This window comes from Schistocerca americana, chromosome 9, assembly GCF_021461395.2.
Source record: "Schistocerca americana isolate TAMUIC-IGC-003095 chromosome 9, iqSchAmer2.1, whole genome shotgun sequence".
Lineage (NCBI taxonomy): Eukaryota > Metazoa > Arthropoda > Insecta > Orthoptera > Acrididae > Schistocerca > Schistocerca americana.
Window position 1 is genome coordinate 54,491,233 of NC_060127.1, and position 21,811 is coordinate 54,513,043.

At 39.7% G+C, this 21,811-nt stretch overlaps 1 protein-coding gene across 1 annotated transcript in view; it reads left to right on the forward strand.

The window, feature by feature from the left end:
- LOC124551034 (peroxidase-like) overlaps positions 1-3,880 on the forward strand; it is a 151,863-nt gene extending 147,983 nt beyond the window's left edge. Inside the window, exons 13-14 of the mRNA XM_047125889.1 lie at positions 2,968-3,073; positions 3,645-3,880. Coding sequence (XP_046981845.1) covers positions 2,968-3,073; positions 3,645-3,711 — 173 coding nt within the window. The 3' untranslated portion in view covers positions 3,712-3,880. The remainder of the gene's footprint in view (positions 1-2,967; positions 3,074-3,644) is intronic.
- Positions 3,881-21,811: the final 17,931 nt, after the last annotated feature.

Consider the following 21,811-nt stretch of genomic DNA (forward strand, 5'->3'; position numbering starts at 1 on the left):
ATGGGAGACAGACACATTGAACTAAACAGTTTTCATGCAAGATGGGACCCTACCACACATCACTTGTGAAGCTCACCTGCTACTCTGAAATACATAAACGATCAAATTATGAACTGATTGTTTCCAAATGCTTGGCAGGCACTATCACCTGATCTCACACCCTGTGATTTCTGGTTGGGGGGCTACCTGAACAGGGTTTACCAGGTGAACATTCACACACGTGCTGATCTGAAGTGCAGCATGTCAAGAGAGGTAGCCAGCATACCTACGGACATGCCTCATTCTACTGTGCAGAATGCAATTCACTACTCTTCTGGACACTGATGGGTGCCATATTCAGCCCCTTTTGTATGAGTAATCATACCAGTATGTAATGGTATGATGTACCATAGCAGCACATTAAAAGTGTTTCAATTGAGTTGATTTTGCATTACATCTTTCCCCATGTCCTTGACATTAATGCTACCAAGTTTGCTAACCATACTGTAATCAGTTTCCATTTTATAATGTGTTAAATAGGAAAAGCTTAATTATTACCACCTGGTACATCTCGCTAAAAGACATTGAAGATAAAATTAGAGGCTTACCAGCAATCATTCTTCACACAAACCATTTGCGAATGGAACAGGAAAATGTGGTAGTGATAGTGGTACACAAAGTACCCTCTAAGACACCCTGTAAGGTGGCTTACTGAGTGTAGATGTAGGTGAGAATAAGAGTTTTTGACAATACCCACCATTGTCAATGCCAGGAAAGGTATTGACAGCAGTAAATGATGGATTAGTGTCCACTAAGACCAAATATTACATAGGTGCTAATGATGAAATGTCACTCACAACATTCTTGTTACCATCACGATGGATAATATGGGACACACACCTATGCAGTCTTTTGGTGCCTGCATCTGTGCTCTACTGAGTACATAGCTGTATGTCCATAATATGCATGACAATGGAAACAAAGACACTGTTAGTGACATCACATCATTGGCGTTAAGACAATCTTTGGTCACAGGGGCCAATGCTACACAAATTACATTGTTGTGACTTTGTTACTTTGACAGTCAGTTGGTTTCCTGATAATGATAATGGTTGATATTATCGAATGTCCAGATTTTCATAATGAATTAATGTAACAAATGCCCAGAGAATATTTAAAATGACATATTCACTGCGAGAGATAAGTGAGTAGATTTTGCTGTGTTTAAGATATTAGATAAAAATAGCAACTGCACAGTATAAGGACAGGATCAATGGCTTTCTTCGAAGCAGCTGTTTTTTTTTCCCCAAAATACATAAACATATGAGGGTTATCCTAACAGTAAATAATATTTGTTTCCTCATATATTTTTACACAAGACAATGAAAGAAAACATTCTTTTACAATATATTTTGATATCTTAGCATTTTTTTCTATGTGGCTGCCACACAAATTTAAACATCTGATAGTACTCCACAACATTTCCTATGCTTTCAGCATACTCAGTTGCTACCAAGGTGTTCACCCATTCATTAACCTCCTCTTTGAGTTCATTGACATTTCCATAGTGCTTTATACCAAAAACATTATTCAATTTGGGAAAAAGTATGGGGAGTAAGGTGAATGTTCAAAATTTCTCATTTTTAGTGCCAAAGCAAATCCTTTATCAATGCAGCTGAACACAGGTGAGTATTATTATGAAGTGCAATGCCACTGGACTACAGTCCAGGCCATTGTTCTGGAATGGTGTGATGTAGTTGGTGAAGGGTCTGACAATGACCACTTCATTTGTAGTCTCTGCTCTAGCTGTGAAGTCTATGAAAAGGATACATTTTCAATCCCAAAACACAATGACCATAAGCCCTCTCAATGAATTTCACAAATTCGTTGAGATTTTTGTTTTGTTGGATATTGTGAACGATGTCATTATATGAACTAGCATGTTGTTTCTGAACTTTTATATAAGACCTAGCTGTCATTACCAGTAACAGTGTGGTCCTTACCATTCTTGTCATACCAAGTAAGAAGAGCCAGTACAGTTCCCATTCATTGTTTTCATGTTTGTCTGACAAAAGTCGAGGAACCCTCCTGACACTTTTATATAACCCAAATCACCTCCAAGGATGTCATAAATAATGACAGGGAAATTTCTGGAAGTGCAAGCTCAGTCCTCTTCAGTGAAATATCTGTCCTGTTTAATACTTTCTATAACCCTTGATTCAAGGTTGCCAGTCACAACTGAAGGCTGATTCAATCATTCTTCATCATGAATATTCGTTCATCCACCATTAAAATTATGCACCAAAATCAAACTGAAGCTATGTTTACCACATTGTTATGAATTTGGATTATCCACCTGCAAATTTCAATAGTGGGATTTTTTTGGCATTCACAAACCATATTACAATATGAACCTCACACTTGGTGAAATTGTTAAATTTTTGATACATTTCAAAATAGCACAAATGGTGCCAATGATTAAAAGGTCTTATGGCATGGTGGTGGGGTGGGGTTGCAGGGAGGGGGGGGGGGGGGGGCGAGGGGAGAATTGCATGGCTTGTTTGACCACTGAGGCTTACATAAAAAGTAATTGGGAAGTAACTCCATAGTTCTTAAAATGAGTACTTTATCACTAATCATAATCTGTTGTAAGTGTAATAGCTCCAATGGTTGCTCCAGCCTGCTAATGTATAACTTGACTCATTTCACATCTCTGCTGCTTTTAATTCCTGATGAGATTTGCAGAACATGATGTGTGAATGAATGAATCCAAGAAAGACCCATTTGTCACCTCTGAGTTGAGTGTCACTGCACAGGCATGATTTACTGACTTCAACTGCAAGGGCGAGTTACATTGCAGTAGTTTTGTAAACACACCCTGAATCTCTGCTTTCAAACTATGTCATGTACCTGAAAATAGCAGAATCACTGCTACAATATGGTTTTATTACATTGTCTCAGATCAATTTTTTTCTAACTTGTTTGCAGATCAGCTAAATGAAATTAAAAAGGTAACAATGTCCAGGATAATTTGTGACAACTCAGATAACATAACCAGAATACAGACCAACAGTTTCAAGAAAATCAGTGACACGTAAGTGCTTTCTGAGTGTATTTTGACTGGAGATAAATGGCAGTTATTTAATGTAAATGAGGAGGCACATGATTTTTTTCAGATTAGCAGCTGATCTTTTAATTTACTGAGTTTCACTTTGTTGGTTTAAGCATAAATAGTGTTAAGCACTTCAGTGATGGTCTATTGTTAATACACTGTACAGATTAAGTTTTCTCATTTGCTCATCTTTTATTAATGTATATCTTACTTCTTTATCTTTCTTGGTGGGATCTATGGAAGATGATGAATCAATGTAAGAATGAATTAACTATAAAATTAATTCCATGACAAAGTAAACTGTCTGAGCAATGTGGGTAGGTTTGTTGAGGTCTGGTGGGAGATCCTTACTTGCAGAGAAATTAAACAATATGTACATGCTGATCTAGATTTATTGTTATTATTAGTGTATTTTTTCTTGTCCTATGACATTTCCACTTGCCTCCTGGATGCTTCTTGTATATAATTGAGGTTCTCTGACATATTTATGTCGAATCATTGTCGCTCAAGATTTGTTAATATTTGACTCTCATTGGCAATATTGTTTTTCCAGGAACCCAGCAACAGACTGCACACTCATTCCGCAGGTGGATCTGAGCTACTGGAAAGAGGAACAATGACTACAGCTCCAAATAAAATAATGTGACATTATTACACTAACATGTAATTGCACTCTGTAATACATGAATGTTTATAAACAGTGCAATTCAATTTGAATGTGTATTTTCTGAACCACCTAAAAAATGTCTTTATGAATTTAATCATTAAAATATTTTATTGTTTTTTCAACTAATTGTACAACATCATTACACAAGTCGGTGATCATAATAGCACTGCTTGATATAATTTTCTATCCTTATCACTTTTTATGTCACATATTATATGTTAAAGCATCATCAGAAAATGTCTCAAATAAGAAAGAAACGAATGAAAGGCAGTTTTATAAGGAGCAGATATATGAAGTTCAAATGACATTCCTGACTGCAGGCAGGATCCACTGCAGGACAAGGTGTTAAAATGAAAATTGCCAATATAGCTGTAAGTGTGACTTCTCCATCACATAATGAAATGAAGCAAATGTGCTCTCTGAGAGTGAATAGTGATGTAAGAATTTTGGTTTAGTACTGTGTATGCAGCTTCTATAAAGGGCAATCACTGCAGATATAATTAATATATCTAACATTCTACACTTTGTGTTTCTTGTTGTGTATGCAACTGCCACCCTGCTAAAAGTATTTCAGTTATGAACTGAAAAAAATGAGGCTTTTTCCGGGGGAGGGGGGGGGGGGGGGGGGGGAGAAGAACGGTAGGGGAGAATACCTGAAGAAGTCTGCAGGTAGGAAGATAGTTTGAGTTACTGCTTTTTACAGTTATTTTAGAGTAACAGTCTGAGCAGCCTTCTAGAGAGGGATGGAAGGTCTGCATAGTCATAAGTTGTATGATGATAGAGCCACAAGCATCCCCGCAAATTTGTTTAGTGTTTTCACAGAGTGACTTACTGACTGTCATACCACTAACACAAAAAGAAAATTATATGTGTTTCATATCATCTTGTGACGTTGGGTTGCATGTACAAAAAAACGTAGTGTGTGATGTGATCCTGTGAAGGTGAGGGATAGAAAGGCAGCCTCATGATGGATGTTAACACACATGGTGTCTACTGCCGGTCTAGTCCATAAACCACCACCTTATATACAACAACAGGATGGTCATTTTTTACAGTACTTTGTTTTCTTTCCTCCCACTCCCCTTTCCATGTGTTTTACACCCCTGCTTTAAGTTCAGAGATTTGGCCAGGTGCATTGATATTGGGATGAGCAAGTGACCATTGTGTGTTTCATCATCTGCCAGGAGATCAAGCTACTAATTTGGTTAGAACCTTAGTGGCAATGGAATAGGGAGAAAGTTCAAAGTTTCATCCTCTGGGTCTTTACCAATACTTCCATAACATGAAACAAATGCCAACACATTACAAAGTTGCAGCAAGAAATAAGACAGATAAAATTAGCTAACAGCAGATGGAGAGCTAGCCCAAGGGTGCTGAGAATCACAACGAAGACACTGTACTTCTCTACAGCAGACTATGCTTGCCCAGTGTGGTTCCATGCCAGAAAGGTCACCTTAAGCTTAAGTGAAACACACTGAGTAATAACCAGTTGCATGAAACCCTTGCTGCTTCAGAAACTAAGAGAAAAGTATTCACTGCACAAAAGTGTGTAATCAGAATAGTAGCTGGAGCCCACTCAAGATCACCTTGCAGACATTTATTTAAGGAAGTAAGGATATTCACAGCACCTTCATAATACTTATATTCACTTATGATATTTGTTGTTAATAGCCCATCCCAATTCAAAAATAATAGCAAAATGCATAGCTGCAACACTAGAAGAAAGTATGATCTTCACTATTCTGGATTAAAACTGATTTTGGCATGGAAAGAGGTGAATTAAGCTGCAACAAAACTCTTTGGTCATTTACCAAATAGCATTAGAAGTCTCACAGATACCCAACCAGCATTTAAATGTAAACTAAAAGAATTTCTAAATGACAACTCCTCCTACTCAGTAGATTAATTTTTTGATATGGAGTAGTAATTGTAGAATTATATCCTGTAAATAAATGTTGTATTCCTGATCTATGGACCATGCATTAATGTATTGTAACTAAAAAAAAAAAAAAAAAAAAAAAACGGATTTACAGGTTGCAACTACAAAAGAGTTGGTTATCAACACATTGAGCCAACATTTTATCATGATTTTAAGGGAGATTTAGTCGCAATAAAATTCAACTGCAGAATTATGGCAATGGAGATATACAAATAAAATTGGCATATTTTGCTTACTATTACTCTATTGTGACATACAGTAGCATATTTTGGGGTAGCTGCACAAAGCAAAACAAAGTTTTTAGAGAGCAAAAGCATGTGCTAAGACTCATTTGTGGTGTGAATTCAGAAATGGACATTACATTCAAGCGCTCTAAATATGTTTGTTATATTATGTTTTCTGACATGTTCCACATCTACAAGAATCCCCCCATTTTTGGGTCCACGAAATGAAAAATACATCTAATTATATCCAAACAAACAAGTTTATTTATTCACTGAACATAACATACAAATATAATCAGAATAAAATTTAATAAATTTGCACATATGTATCATATGTGCCCTAAAAGTACTTAGCAGAACTCTGCAATGAGAATGAATTTAAACCAGAAGCTCTGACTTAATCAATTATAAACTGCTGCTATTTTTCTGATCAGTTCATTTATTGTTTATAAGAGATAAAACTCTTTTGATGTGATGCAAAATATTGTTGTGTTGTGTGAATCTATTGAGGAATAAATAATGTAACTAGCCTATTTAAACATGAATATCTCTATAATCTTCTTTCGGGAGCCCTTATTTATACCACAGCTTCTGATTGAGCACATCTATAGGCTGCCAGTACTGACTGAAATGGAAATGATAGTATGGCATTGTTGGCCGGGAGGCCCCATTCGGGGGAGTCCACCCGCCGTTTTGCAAGTCCTTTATAGGTGACGCCACATCGGTGAGATGCGAGTCAATTATGTTGAAGGACACACAACACCCAGTCCCCTGCCGGGAATCAAACACAGGCCCCCTGTGTGGTAGGCAGTAACGCTACTGCTAAGCTATGGAGGCGGACTAAGAAACAAGTATTGTTTGCGCAAACAAAGTTGACACTCAGCGCGGTGGCTGATGGGAGTGACTATAAATGGGAAATGCCTTTACGGTCATTCCCATCAGCCACTGCGCCGAGTGTCAACTTTGTTTGCACATATAATAACCATCCCCTCTCACAGCTTCCAGTTATATCATTCATTCAACACTCCTTGCTTTCCATAGAAGCACAAACTGGAAACAAACTATAAGCCAACCAAGGTATCAATTGTTTTACGAAAATTATTTGAAATCTGTCGGTCACAAAACTTGAACTATTGATAGTACTTTGCAGGATTAATTTAATAAGTGATTACTGATGAAATATATGCAAGAAATGGGCAGTCAATGGCTGAGCCAGGAGGATTAGAAATATTGATATGTATGAGAGATCCTAGAAGATAAAGTTTGTCACCTTTTTCAGGATCTTAAGCATGCCTATGAAGAATGCCATTCCACTCAGAGATAAGAACAAAATAAAGTGATACCTGCAAATGGCATTTTCAGCTCTGCTTTCAAAATTTTGTCCTTAGTCTTCAGTATGATTTTTAGTGTAATTTTTATGCTTTGTTGAAGACAGTACCAGAGCCAGTTGGAAGGGTATTTATTTACATTTGCTGACTTTAATTAGGTACTGCTGCCGAATCATGGGAAATATCTGTTTGTATGGATGGGCAAAACTCTGCATCCTGCTCTTCCTGAGTGTGAGTCCAGCACCTAAACCTCTGCAGTCACTTACCTCTTTCTGGGCAGACATTTTGACTGAGAAATGTGCCTTTGTTTCTCTTTCACATTGTTATTTTTGCTGGATCTCACAGCAGACATGTGATTGCTGAACCCCAGGTCTCTTTTTGCTTATGCTACACACAATGTATTTACTTATTGGACCTGGTTTTATATTTCAACAGTGCACATACAATATGTATGTACACACATTTGTCATTCGGGTATTTGTATATCTGTAACACACATGTTAACCGAACATTTAAAAATGGTATCTAGACCTGTGGAGGATTTCAAGAGTAAACTTGACTCTCCAGGCAAAAGGACTATTATAAGTATAGGTAAGTAGATGGGTAGGTAAGTAGTTATCCACCAGGCCTCAATCTCCGCTAATTTCAAGTTGCCGCCACTCATACCTCACCTGTCATTCAACAACATCTTTGCCTCTGCACTTCTGCCTCGACTGACATCTCTGCCCATACTCTTTGTCTTTAAATATGTCTGCTTGTGTCTGTATATGGGTGGATGGATATGTGTGTGTGTGCGAGTGTATACCCGTCCTTTTTTCCCCCTAAGGTAAGTCTTTCCGCTCCCGGGATTGGAATGACTCCTTACCCTCTCCCTTAAAACCCACATCCTTTCGTCTTTCCCTCTCCTTCCCTCTTTCCTGATGAGGCAACAGTTTGTTGCGGAAGCTTGAATTTTGTGTGTATGTTTGTGTTTGTTTGTGTGTCTGTCGACCTGCCAGCACTTTCATTTGGTAAGACACATCATCTTTGTTTTTAGATATATAAGTAGGTAGGTAGATAGATATACACATAATCCATAGGTTCATAGCAGCTACCAAAGGAGACATGGTAATGATTATTCCAAAGGTCCTAATGGAAATGATTACCAATATCAAGGAAGAAGGATAGCACAAAATCTGGAACATAATTCCCTTCATAAGTTAAAACCAAAGTTTTACAAACATGTAAAGGTATATACGCTTAAGTGCATAAAACAATTTTATAGTAGCTACATACAGGGATGTAATTACTGCACAGATGAGCAGATGTCAGATATTATGCAATACTTGCTTGTATATAAATTGGTTCTACTGAGGAATTATCAATGGAGTACAAGTTTGTCACCAATTTATCTGTAGGCTCCACTTATTGAAAGCTACATATTTTATGGCTGCAATTACGTTATTGAAAATTTATGTTCCTGAATAATGCACACATTCTTAGATAAAAGGAAAATACTTTAAATAAGTAAGTAGATTATTCTTGTTTCTTGTATTTATTCCATGAACTGAGCTGTTATTCTGAAAAAACAGATATACTGTTTATGATAAATTACATTAAGGAATAAATATACTGGGATGCAGTAATTAGCATTTACAGTTCCTTCAACAGGCCTATCTAGCACACTGCTGAATTTGCACATCAATTAATTCTTATTACATGTTTTTGGACTAAGGGAATTTTAACTTATCTTTATGAATTACTTCAAAGTATGATGCAGTAGGATGATACAGAATGAAATTAAGCAAAGTATGCAAGTTTTTCTAAATTTTTGTATTAGCTGTTTCTAACAAAATGCATGCTGAAAATAAATATTTGACAGGCATTCACAGTCACTGGAGTGCTCCTCCCAACTGAATTTATCATTGAGTAGTAATGGACAAACTTGATCTTGTCCTTTTTCTTTAATTTAAATGAATTTTAAATCAAGAGCTGTTCTAATACTGAAAGGGATTATTCCTACATATAGTTCCAACCAAAGTTTCACAAAATTGTAAATGTATATACCCTTAAGTGTATATCTCTCTCATCATGCAGAAGGCTGACCTCATCTTCTTTATCCTCTCTGTTGGTCCCTCCTTGCTCCTGTTCCTTCCTGTTATAAACCTAAGGAAGAATTTTACCAGAACATGAGAACAATATCCGGGGAAATCAGACTCAAAAGGGCAAGGTTTGCTGGGCATGTAGTTAGGATGAGTATGGACAGAATGATGAAGAGGGTGTGGGAAACAACAGGGAGGACAAGGGGAAAGACAGGAACCAAGTGGATTGTTGAACTTCAGAAGGACTGGTTGGAATTGGGGATCAAGGCCAAAGGAAAGGAAAATTGGGGGAACAAATATACACCGACAAATATGCCAGAGATCAATGACAGAAGAATACAGGAAAAGATTAGAATGTCACCAGTGGAGCCTCCAGGAGAAACAGAAACTGAAGATCTCGGAAGAAGAGTGGGAAAGGAGAAGAGAAAGAATGAAGAGGTTCTGGGAGAAGAAGGGGAAAATGCAGTCCACAAAGGGGCTACCTGTGGTCCTACGGAGGTCGTAATGCAAGAAGAAGAAGACTTAAGTGCATAGAAAAATTTTATAATAGTTACATACAGAGATTTAATTACTGCACAGATGAAACAAAATATGGAAAATACAATTGGCGAGAGATGCACGTCTCTCAGGGTTTCACCAAGTGAGCAGGAATGCTCAATCCTTACATGTCAATGAACACAACCTTCAACACAAAGTTAGGTTTTTGTAAGTGGCATATGTATGTTTTCTCTACTGAAATGAAAACTAGAGGTACAATTAATGATGGAAGACTTGGTTTCACTATACTAACCCTCATACATTCTGAAATATTAGACTTTAAAGGATGGCAGCAGTGTTGCAGTTTCTGTCATAATGCGCAGGGCAAGGGTTGACTGCAGTGATCTGCAGCCTGCTGTGAACAGACCACTATCAGCATGCACATTCTATTACACTCTTCGGTACTGCTGTACTGCTGTCAGTGTCAAACAGGAAAATACACTGTGACACATTTCACACACATTTTGGACAGTACTTCCCCTGTTTTGGTGTCGCTTGTGACATCTGTGGTCATCTTGTCAATATGCTGGTTTTTAATAATGAAGATAAACTAAATATGATGTTACTTTATTGCAAATGACATGGGAATGCAACTACAGCTGCAGCAGTGCACACTGCCCACATCAATGGCATCCTTCACCATTTACACCATCTGAGCAAGTCTTATGGAAACAGGCAGCTGGGCTCCCCATAAAGCATCAGTGTATGAACATAGCAACTAACCAATGACGTAGCCAGGAACTTTTTCAAAGGTGGGTTCCAATTTGTTAAGGAGGACCTTGATGAGGCTCGTGTTTGTCAGTTATTTGGGGAATTTCATATAAATAGTATTTAGTCTATAAATTTAAGCAAGAAAAGTATTGCATATGTTCTCAATAGTGTATATACAAGATACACCCTACAGCTCAATTAAATGTTTCTTTATTGCCCAATATGGTAACTTCACTTCATTGCCAATGAATTAAAAGTCTTATATACTGTACACCTCTTTGTTAACAAATGCATGTGCTCTCATAAATGACTTTCTATTTATCTATGAGAATTTGCTTATCCAGTCTTTGATGCTAATCAACTCCTCTACGATGTACAACATACTTGGTTGTTTAAATGAAGTTTGTTTACAGGTACACTTGCATTGTGATGGCTGGAATCACTGTTCCAAGGATATTAAGAATAAGGCATTTCACACTAGAACATAGTTACCATAGCTAACATATTTTAGACTGTGGTAAAACTTGAAAACAGGGTATATTGCCATTCCACATGTGAGCCATTTTTCTGCACAGATGCACAGTACAAAATGACGATTGCTAGCCACCTTCCAATGTAAATATCACTGAGCTATGCATATTGCCGAAATCTTATGCAAACCAACATTAAAATGAAATACTGTTTGCCCCAGAAATACCACCTGTGTGACCAGATTGGGCGGTATTTTGCCATTTGGCCTACAAATGATAGAATTTTGAGAAAGCTTTTAAAGAAATTAACCATCACCGTAAAGGCGGCATTTATGTTGACCACCATACATTTGCAAGACACAGGCAAATCCAAGTGTATTTTTTGTACTGACTTTAATTTAACGTTATTTGTAATGATGGTTACCGATCTGGCACTTGTGAAATCGTGAAATATTGCAACCCTGAAGTTTTATCAGTGTCCAAATAATGACTCCAGTTCTAACATTAAAGTGCTATATACAGATAATTAGGGGCCAATGACCAAGCAGTAGTTTGGTCACTTCCCCCCCCCCCCGCCCCCCCCTCCCCCCACTGTTTTAAGCCAGCCACTCAACATAGGAAATTACCCTACTACAGTAGTGTGTACTGTAACTTGTGGTACTATAATGCTCATGGACAAATGGAAATCTGTTTTCCTCTTCTTTCTTGATACAAACTTATCCTTAATTAGAAACTGTCTCAATAGCACAAAAGCAATAAATGGTACCACTTACATTAAATTCTATTGCAAGTAAGAACTGAACTGATTTGCAAAACACCAACGGGGCAATACCTTTTTTTTTACACATCAAAGTGGTGACCAAACCAAAAGCTCTACTGTCACCTCTATATAACATGTCACAGGATGCGGGCTGTGATGTTATCCATGTGTCTAGGTAGGATTACGCATTGACGTGGTCCATCAGGAGACAGAAAGTGCACGAAAGTGATCGAAGGGTAGCGGTTTGTAAGGGCAGAGGGAAAAAAGTGTCAAGGCAAGCGCCAAAGGAAGAAAACCTCTGTGACAGTAGGAAAGGTAGTAAGGGCAATAGCGGCTTGTTAGCTGAAATAGTGCATGCAAGGTGTGGTTATGTTAGTGCATCATTACCTTTGTCATTGCTGAAGCTCGTTGTAGGGCTTGCTGCAGCTCCTGCGTCCCTGTAACAATTCAAGGTCGTCATACAATAGTGGGCCATCGGTCATAGATCAGCTCACAGCGTAGGGGGTGTGTGTGGCTGGTTTGCATGCTGTGTAGGGTATGATTTCCCTGCCATTGCCTGATTTTCGGTGGGTTGAGCATCTGGGGTTGCCAGTAGTAGCTGTGTTGCTGGGGCTCACTAGTACTGTCATATTAGTGCACTATGGACCATAGATCTTTAGTTTCTTGCTAATAGTGTCTTTGGTCTATTATGTTTCCATCTATGGTTGTGGTCGTAGTTACCCAGAGAAACGGGTGTTTCTGTACAGTCGTGTGGAGAGTTTTTGGAATACCTGCAAGATGGTATCGAGCCGATATTACCGGTGAAGATCTGCGGTGCGTGTGTAGCGCGGAACATTGCTTATTGATGTGTTGGCAAATGTCCCAACACCTTGTAGATTTAGGAGGCCGAAATGCACGCTATCTAACGCAGACGGGCGTGAATTCTGGAACAGGATAAGTAGTGAAAGCTAATAAGAAAAGTATGCAGCTCCTCGAATACTTAACTTTTATTTATCCTTGTTGTATACATCGTTCTTCTTGTTGAGACATTTCATACGATAACTATCAAACTATGTAAGGCTAATGGCGCCTTGCTAGGTCGTACCCATGGACTTAGCTGAAGGCTATTCTAACTGTCTCTCGGCAAATGAGAGAAAGGCTTCGTCAGTGTAGTCGCTAGCAAAGTCGTCGTACAACTGGGGCGAGTGCTATTCCGTATCTCGAGACCTGCCTTGTGGTGGCGCTCGGTCTGCGATCACACAGTGGCGACACGCGGGTCCGACATGTACTAAATGGACCGCGGCCGATTTAAGCTACCACCTAGCAAGTGTGGTGTCTGGCGGTGACACCACACTTATGATTCTGAGTACTTTGTTCTGTATGAACTGCAGACGGCGCAGGCGTGTGGGCGCAGCGCATCCCCAGACAGGGACTGCGTACGTCATCAGGGGTCAAATAAGTGTCATGTACATGGACGTGGGTAGAGTTGTTTGAGCCTTGCGTTTGTTGGTCACGTGTTGAATGTGGTCCACCCAGAGTAGTTTCCGGTCCAGCCAGACACCGAGGTATTTGACCTTCTCGCGGAAACGTATTGGCCGTGTGTGTAGTGTTATTGGGTTGCAGTGCTCATGTTTGCGCAGTAGTTTCGGTCTTCTAGTGAACAGAGCGGCTTCGCACTTGTCGACGTTTACTCTAACACGCCATTTCACCAGCCAAGGCTCTGCCGCTCTGAGTGCAGTCTGTAGTCTTGAGTTATGATAGACGGATTCCAATCTTGCGCAAGGAAGGCAGTGTCATCCGCGTAGATTGCCACCTTCGTGGGGGCAATAGCCGATTTTGGAATGGATATATCGATGGTTTAAACTTGTTGGTGGTCTTGATGACGACCGATAGTGCGTATCCCTTATCCTTCATATCACTGAAAATCAAAATGACAGAATTTTGTCATAATGAGAATTTAGAAGGAGGGATCTGCGTTTTATTTGAGGAAAAACCTTTCAGTCTCCAAGATTGCATAAATTAGTCTTTATTGTTGACAGTCGGCTTCGACAGATGTAACAGTTATCTTCTGATCTTCAAAATAACTTTGTTATAAAACGTGTTCTATCGTGAGTTAGTACCTTAAGCCACGTTGTCTGTATGACATGAGATGTTAATTCACAATGGAACACGTTTTTCATCAAAAGCGTTCACATTCACAATGGAACAAGTTTTGTACAAAAATTTCTTGAAGACCAGAAAATAACAATTAGAACTGTCTGAACAGGTTGTCAACAACAAAGACTAATTTACGCAGTTTCGGCGACTGAAAGTTTTTCTTTCCAAGAAAATAAAAAATATTTCAGTTTCACTACTCAGCAGTCAGGTCATGTGTAATTCCGCTTAGGTGTTGGTGTTAGGGGGAGGGGGAATCCGGACCACCCCTCCCCCACTCTTTGACTACATTCTTGAACTAATGAGCTGACAATCACAGCAAAATTGCTGCCCTGGCTACTGTAGCGTACAATCCTGAGGTGAGAGTGTACGATGGACTGTACGCGCTTCCTGAATAAACCGTTATTGAGAAAATTCTTGGATAGCGTAGCTCTAAGGAGACAGAAAGCATATATAAGGCATTCTTGATTACTACTTGAATGTTTGGGATGCCGACTAGGCCAGATTACGGGAAGACATTGAAGCAATTCAGTGGTGTGCTGCTAGGTTTGTTATCGGTAGCGTCGACCAACACACGAGTATTACTGTGATTCTTCATGAACGCAAATGGGAATCCCTAAACGGAAGAATGGTGAGAAAAATTAGTGAACTAGCATTTGGGGCAGAATGCAGAACGATTCTACTGCTGCCATCGTACATTTTGTGTAAGCTCCACATACACAAAATAAGAGAAATATTAAGGGTCTTAGGGAGACATACAGACAGTCGCTTTTCCATTGCTCCATCTGAAAGTAGAACAGCAAACAGTGATGCAAAGTGCAAGATACGCCTCGCTATGCATAGTGTGGTGGCTTGTGTAGTGTGTATGTAGATGTTAGCGGTTTTGCCAGCTCAAAAGTGCCATTTTTTAACCGCCTACCACTGGGTGTTTCACATGAAGCATTATAGGCTCTGCGCGCTTGCTGCCTCCAGTCAGGGCAGCTGTCCACTGAAAAATTCTTCCATATAAGCCATTCAAAGTAATATGTATACGTCTTTTACGTTTACAAGAGGGCTCGCGTTACACTATTAAAACAAAGAAGTTTATATTTTAAATTTTTTGTGCCACGGGTCTAGATAGCCTGCAGTCCAAATATGGCCTTGCAGCGTTTAGACTTTCGTTTCATAGATAGAAAGTGAAGATAACGACAAGGATATGAATCACGATATGAAATATTAAGTGTAATGTCATGTAATAAGATTACAAGGAGATGGAATGACCAAGATTTTGGTAAAAGAATCTTCAGAACGAACGGAACAGCAGCTATAATGTCGAAAAGGATATAAAATTCTTGAAAATTACAAATTAGAGAGACTATTGCAATAACAGGCAACTCTGCTAAAATGTTGTTGAGTCAGCTGCTAAGGTCTTATATAGTATACGGTTAATAATAATAATAATGTAATAACGATAACAATAATTGTAGCATAATATTGATCATTTTGACCGCCCCAGAAGTGTGCGTGAGCGCATTCAGTCACGAATCCCGATGCGACATGAGTAACTACTGCAATATGACTACAGTCATCTCACTCAAAATATCCATTATCTTTGGCAGTTGATGAAGCCCTTGTGAACTCACAGTCAATGTGCCTCTAAAGCGTCGAATAATAAGCACAACTGGTGATGAATACCCGCCAGTCGCCTAGACGTACCTACTATTTTACTATGGCTCTAACAGTCAATGTTGATGCATCAAGTCCTTGACTGAATTGATACGATTAGACTGCGCATGATAATCTGTCATGGTAATTAGCGCAACTGATTCTCTCTTTAGGCCGTGTATGTACTCGGAGCATGGGACTCTGGTGGAACTTACCTTAGAAGTTGAAGACACTAAAGAAATACGGTACAATATATTGATGGGGGAAGAGGGAGGGGGGGGGGGGAAGAAAGGAGCGGGCTGTAATTTATTTCAACCATAGGAACGGCGGAGGTGAAGGGAGGAATATTTCACTCCTGTTATGCAAATTGGTCACTAGTAATCTAGGTATATTTGATATATTACGAAATAGCAGGAATAATAAGTGTCCAACGTACGTCATTACACATATGGTCAACAGCTGAAGCCGTACACTGTTGAGTACAGTTGTGCTCTAGCAAAATTATAGTTCAGTAGTTTTGGCATATTACATAAATGACGTGGTAAATAGTAGCATTACTGCTAGTATTGGTAGCATTGGTACGAAACAAACATAAATGAATGTGTAAGACACAAACTGGAAGACGACGTTTTCTACTGGCTTTTTAGTTTGTTTGGTTGTTCGTTTTGCGCATAATTAGAATCGAATCTTATTCAATGTTAATCCATTGTGTATTTTATATCCCAACAATATAAACTGTATTTTATTTAGTAATAGAAATTAGTTGATCGCTGCTGTTCTATGTAACGAAAGCAATTACTTTTCATGCAGATATAGTTTACAAGTTCAAGACATAAAAAGATCTGTATAATTATTGTTGTATTTTGTACTCAGTGGAACATTCTTCATCATGACCAAAGGCAAGAGTTTCCTGTTAATATTGATAAATAAGAGAGTTGTTCATGATAAACAGAAACATTTTTTATGTAAGTTCGACAAAATATTAAAGTGATGTTAACCACATTTTTCTTTTGCAGTTTCTTTTTATTTTACCCTTTTGTTGAGAAAATTGTGTTTTCTAGAGGTATACGAAAAATCTGTATTATTTTCTTCATTTTTGCTACCACAAATCAACAATTTTCGAATAAAGCCTGAATTAAACATTTAGAGTTTCAAATTTGCTATAAACACTGTTTACTTTTGAGTAACAGACAGGAGGGTAACTATGTTTTTGTAAACCGTCGTCGCCAGTTTTGTAAAGGCCTCGTCGCTGCTTCTGTGGAGGCCTAGTTGCCGCTGTTGTTACAGTAGGCCGAGTTCGTGAAACGGCTTCCGGTGCAGTACACCGCTAAGACAATTTCTCCCTGCCGCTATTACACAGCTATGCTCCATGGTCAGGTAACAGGGTAGGAGGATGAATGTTGTATAATACTCCGACAAATTAGTAACGAAGTCACACAAATGAGTTGAAAAGTTTTACTTATCTTTGTAACTTGTCGAATAACGAAGTCCGTAACACTGCATGTAATATAACATAAAAAAAGGCCCTCGATGGCTAAGTGCACATAATCGTAGGTAAGCTTCACAGTACATAGCACATGCAATTTATAACAACTGTCTGTTAACTTCTAAGAGTTCACTAAACGACGTTCCATGTCTAAGTAAGCCCTGGACGATGATCTATAAGCAAGTGGGAGAAGGCTGCTCTTCTATCTTCCGAGTGGCCTTCTGTCCGTTGTCGTCTGATCGGATTGTACTAGGCCGGCAACTGGCCGGGGCGAAGTCCATATCTTCATTCTCAGCTGGTGGAACTCGCTCCAGTGGCGAGTCTCTATGGCATTGGCACCAGCTCGCATCCTTGCGCCTGTGGTGCTTTTGCCCTGGCTGCGTCTTCTTCGAAGGACACAGTATATGTACTACAAAAATTTCCCGTAGGTTACCCAGACATTTATATAAGCTCATCCTATTTCTAGAGGGTTCACTACTTAAGGTTTTTAGGGGAATCTAAGACAGTAGTGGCATACGTAAAGAAACCGATCGTTATGAGGTAATGCCTAATAGGTATGCAACACACCAGTAGTAGTGCAAAAAAGCAGGTTGCCTATATCAGGGGTAGGTATGCAGTCAGAGGCAAACCTATTGTTCTCCTTTGATTGTGAGTTACTTAACCTATTGTTCTCCTTTGATTGACAGGTTCATAACTATTGTACTGCTAAAAGGATCCTTCCTTTTGATTGACAGGTCCTTAACCTGTTGTTCACCCCCGCCCTCCCCTTCCCCCATCCTACCCCTCAGGAAACCTCCCCCGTCGCTGTTACACTTTCAGGTCTGAGTTATTGAAATAGCCACTCTCACTCTTATGAATTTGATTATTTAATTAAATTGATAAATTAATTAACCTCTCCCCCCTGGTAAACCTCCTCCTCTCCCATCCTCCCTCTCGGAAATTGGCGGGGAAAAAACTCAGTTATTGTTTAAACAATTTATACAATGTATAGAATAATGTTTAATTATTTATAGCAAATTATTTATAGCAAATTCTGAAGGTGACAGGGGTAAAATACAGGGAGCGAAAGGCTATTTACAATTTGTACAGAAACCAGATGGCAGTTATAAGAGTCGAGGGACATGAAAGGGAAGCAGTGGTTGGGAAGGGAGTGAGACAGGGTTGTAGCCTTTCTCCGATGCTATTCAATCTGTATATTGAGCAAGCAATGACGGAAACAAAAGAAAAATTTGGAGTAGGTATTAAAATCCATGGAGAAGAAATAAAAACTTTGAGGTTTGCCGATGACATTGTAATTCTGTCAGAGACTGCAAAGGACTTGGAACAACAGTTGAGCGGAATGGATAGTGTCTTGAAAGGAGGGTACAACATGAGCATCAACAAAAGCAAAACGAGGATAGTGGAATGTAGTCGAATTAAGTCGGGTGACGCTGAGGGAATTAGATTAGGAAATGAGACACTTACAGTAGTAAAGGAGTTTTGCTATTTGGGGAGCAAAATAACTGATGATGGTCGAAGTAGAGAGGATATAAAATGTAGACTGGTAATGGGAAGGAAAGCGTTTCTGAAGAAGAGAAATTTGTTAACGTCGAGTATAGATTTAAGTGTCAGGAAGTCGTTTCTGAAAGTATTTGTATGGAGTGTAGCCATGTATGGAAGTGAAACATGGACGATAAATAGTTTGGACAAGAAGAGAATAGAAGCTTTCGAAATGTGGTGCTACAGAAGAATGCTGAAGATTAGATGGGTAGATCACATAACTAATGAGGAGGTATTGAATAGAATTAGGGAGCTGAGGTGTTTGTGGCACAACTTGACTGGAAGACGGGATCGATTGGTAGGACATGTTCTGAGGCATCAAGGTATCACCAATTTGGTATTGGAGGGCGGCGTGGAGGGTAAAAATCGTAGAGGGAGACCAAGAGATGAATACACTAATCAGATTGAGAAGGATGTAGGTTGCAGTAGGTACTGAGAGATGAAGAAGCTTGCACAGGATAGAGTAGCGTTGAGAGCTTTATCAAACCAGTCTCAGGACTGACGACCACAACAACAACAACAACAGTGTATGGAATACAGTTAATTTATTTAGTTAAATAATTTGTCCAGAAATCGATTGCTGTATACGGATTATTGTTTAAAAGATTTAGACAATGTGTGGAATATTGTTTATTTAAACAATTTAGGGGTTCAAGGCAGTGTATAGAATATAGTTTCTTTACATATTTAAATATTTTTCAGGAAATCGATCACCACTCTGGCCACACCATCCCCACCTCCCTCGCCCCCTCTGTTCCCCCCTACCTTCTTCTACCTGGAAATTGGCAGTTCTGCGATGTAGAGGAAGGACCTCATGAAGGGAAATTCAAGGGTATATTGATTTTTAATAAAAAAATCAGTTTGTGGGGCTTGAATTTCTCTTGCTCATCATTCTCTGCTGTTTGGAAAGATGCAGGTGTTGTGAGACGTAATTACATCAGTCGCATTTCTTTTTTATTCCAATTGAGCAAGGAATACCATCATGAAACACACATCACACGTAATTACACAGTTAAAAATCTCTCGATCACGATGACCAGACCGCGTATCGTCCCCTGTGCATCGGACCGCACCGGATGCTACCGCACACACCCCCAGGTGTCGGGATGCACTGTTGGCCCCCGCAAAGTGATGACTTGGCCATCAGCTGCCGAGCCGTGCACAGGTGTCCATTTGGGTCCCACAAGAATCTGGCGGCGTCATCCTTTTCATACTCGACACCGAGAAATTCCTGTCGAACTACAGATCTATATCATTGACGTCGGTTTGCAGTAGGGTTTTGGAGCATATATATTATTCAAACATTATGAATCACCTGGAAGGGAACGATCTGTTGATACGTAATCAGCATGGTTTCAGAAAACATCGTTCTTGCGCAACGCAGCTAGCCCTTTATTAGCACGAAGTAATGGCCACTATCGACAGGGGATCTCAAGTTGATTCCGTATTTCTAGATTTCCGGAAAGCTTTTGACACCGTTCCTCACAAGCGACTTCTCATCAAGCTGCGTGCCTATGGGGCATCGTCTCAGTCGTGCGACTGGATTCGTGATTTCCTGTCAGGAAGGTCGCAGTTCGTAGTAATAGACGGCAAATCATCGAGTAAAATTGAAGTGATATCAGGGGGGCCAGGGAAGCGTCCTGGGACCTCTGCTGTTTCTGATCTATGTAAATGACCTGGGTGACAATCTGAGCAGTTCCCTTAGGTTGTTCGCAGATGATGCTGTAATTTACCGTCTAAAAAAATGTTCAAATGTGTGTGAAATCTTATGGGACTTAACTGCTAAAGTCATCAGTCCCTAAGCTTACACACAACTTAACCTAAATTATCCTACGAACAAACACAGACACCCATGCCCGAGGGAGGACTCGAACCTCCGCCGGGACCAGCAGCACAGTCCATGACTGGAGCGCCTAAGACCGCTCGGCTAATCCCGCACGGCAATTTACCGTCTAGTAAGGTCATCCGAAGACCAGTATCAGTTGCAAAGCGATTTAGAAAAGATTGCTGTATGGTGTGGCAGGTGGCAGTTGATTCTAAATAACGAAAAGCGTGAGGTGATCCACATGAGTTCCAAAAGAAATCCGTTGGAATTCGATTACTCGATAAATGGTACAATTCTCAAAGCCGTCAATTCAGCTAAGTACCTGGGTGTTAAAATTACGAACAACTTCAGTTGGAAAGACCACATAGATAATATTGTGGGGAAGGCGAGCCAAAGGTTGCGTTTCATTGGCAGGACACTTAGAAGATGCAACAAGTCCACTAAAGAGACAGCTTACACTACACTCGTTCGTCCTCTGTTAGAATATTGCTGCGCGGTGTGGGATCCTTACCAGGTGGGATTGACGGAGGACATCGAAAGGGTGCAAAAAAGGGCAGCTCGTTTTGTATTATCACGTACTAGGGGAGAGAGTGTGGCAGATATGATACGCGAGTTGGGATGGAAGTCATTAAAGCAAAGACGTTTTTCGTCGCGGCGAGTTCTATTTACGAAATTTCAGTCACCAACTTTCTCTTCCGAATGCGAATATATTTTGTTGAGCCTAACCTATATAGGTAGGAATGATCATCAAAATAAAATAAGATAAATCAGAGCTCGAACAGAAAGGTTTAGGTGTTCGTTTTTCCCGCGCGCTGTTCGGGAGTGGAATGGTAGGGAGATAGTATGATCGTGGTTCGAAGAATCCTCTGCCAAGCACTTAAATGTGAATTGCAGGGTAAACATGTAGATGTAGATGTAGAAATACGTGTTCACCTAGACACTGTTGCTGGCACAAAGACGCAGTGTTGCAGTGCAGGTCCAGCACCTACAGAGATGTTTGCATAGCAGCTAAGTAGTTCTCAATGTTATACTGACATCACATGTCTGTGTAAATAATAGTCAAGTCCCCCTTGTGGACACGCTATCGAAATCTGTCGCAGTGCTTACTGAATAACACAGGTTGCATTCTTCCTAGCAATCCTAATGGGACAGAACACTCGTCACTGAATTTACTTGCCAAACTGCTGCTGCTGCGAGTGTGGGAACACCATCCGCCATTGCTTCCTGCAGATGAGACTTTCAGTGGCAAAACTATTTTGTACAGATCGCCACATTGCACTGACTGTTAGACCCCGCAGAAGTTGTCTACAGATCGTCAAATACATGCAAGACTCACAAGAATATTGGGAATCAGGAACGGGTGTACCAGTTTGAAT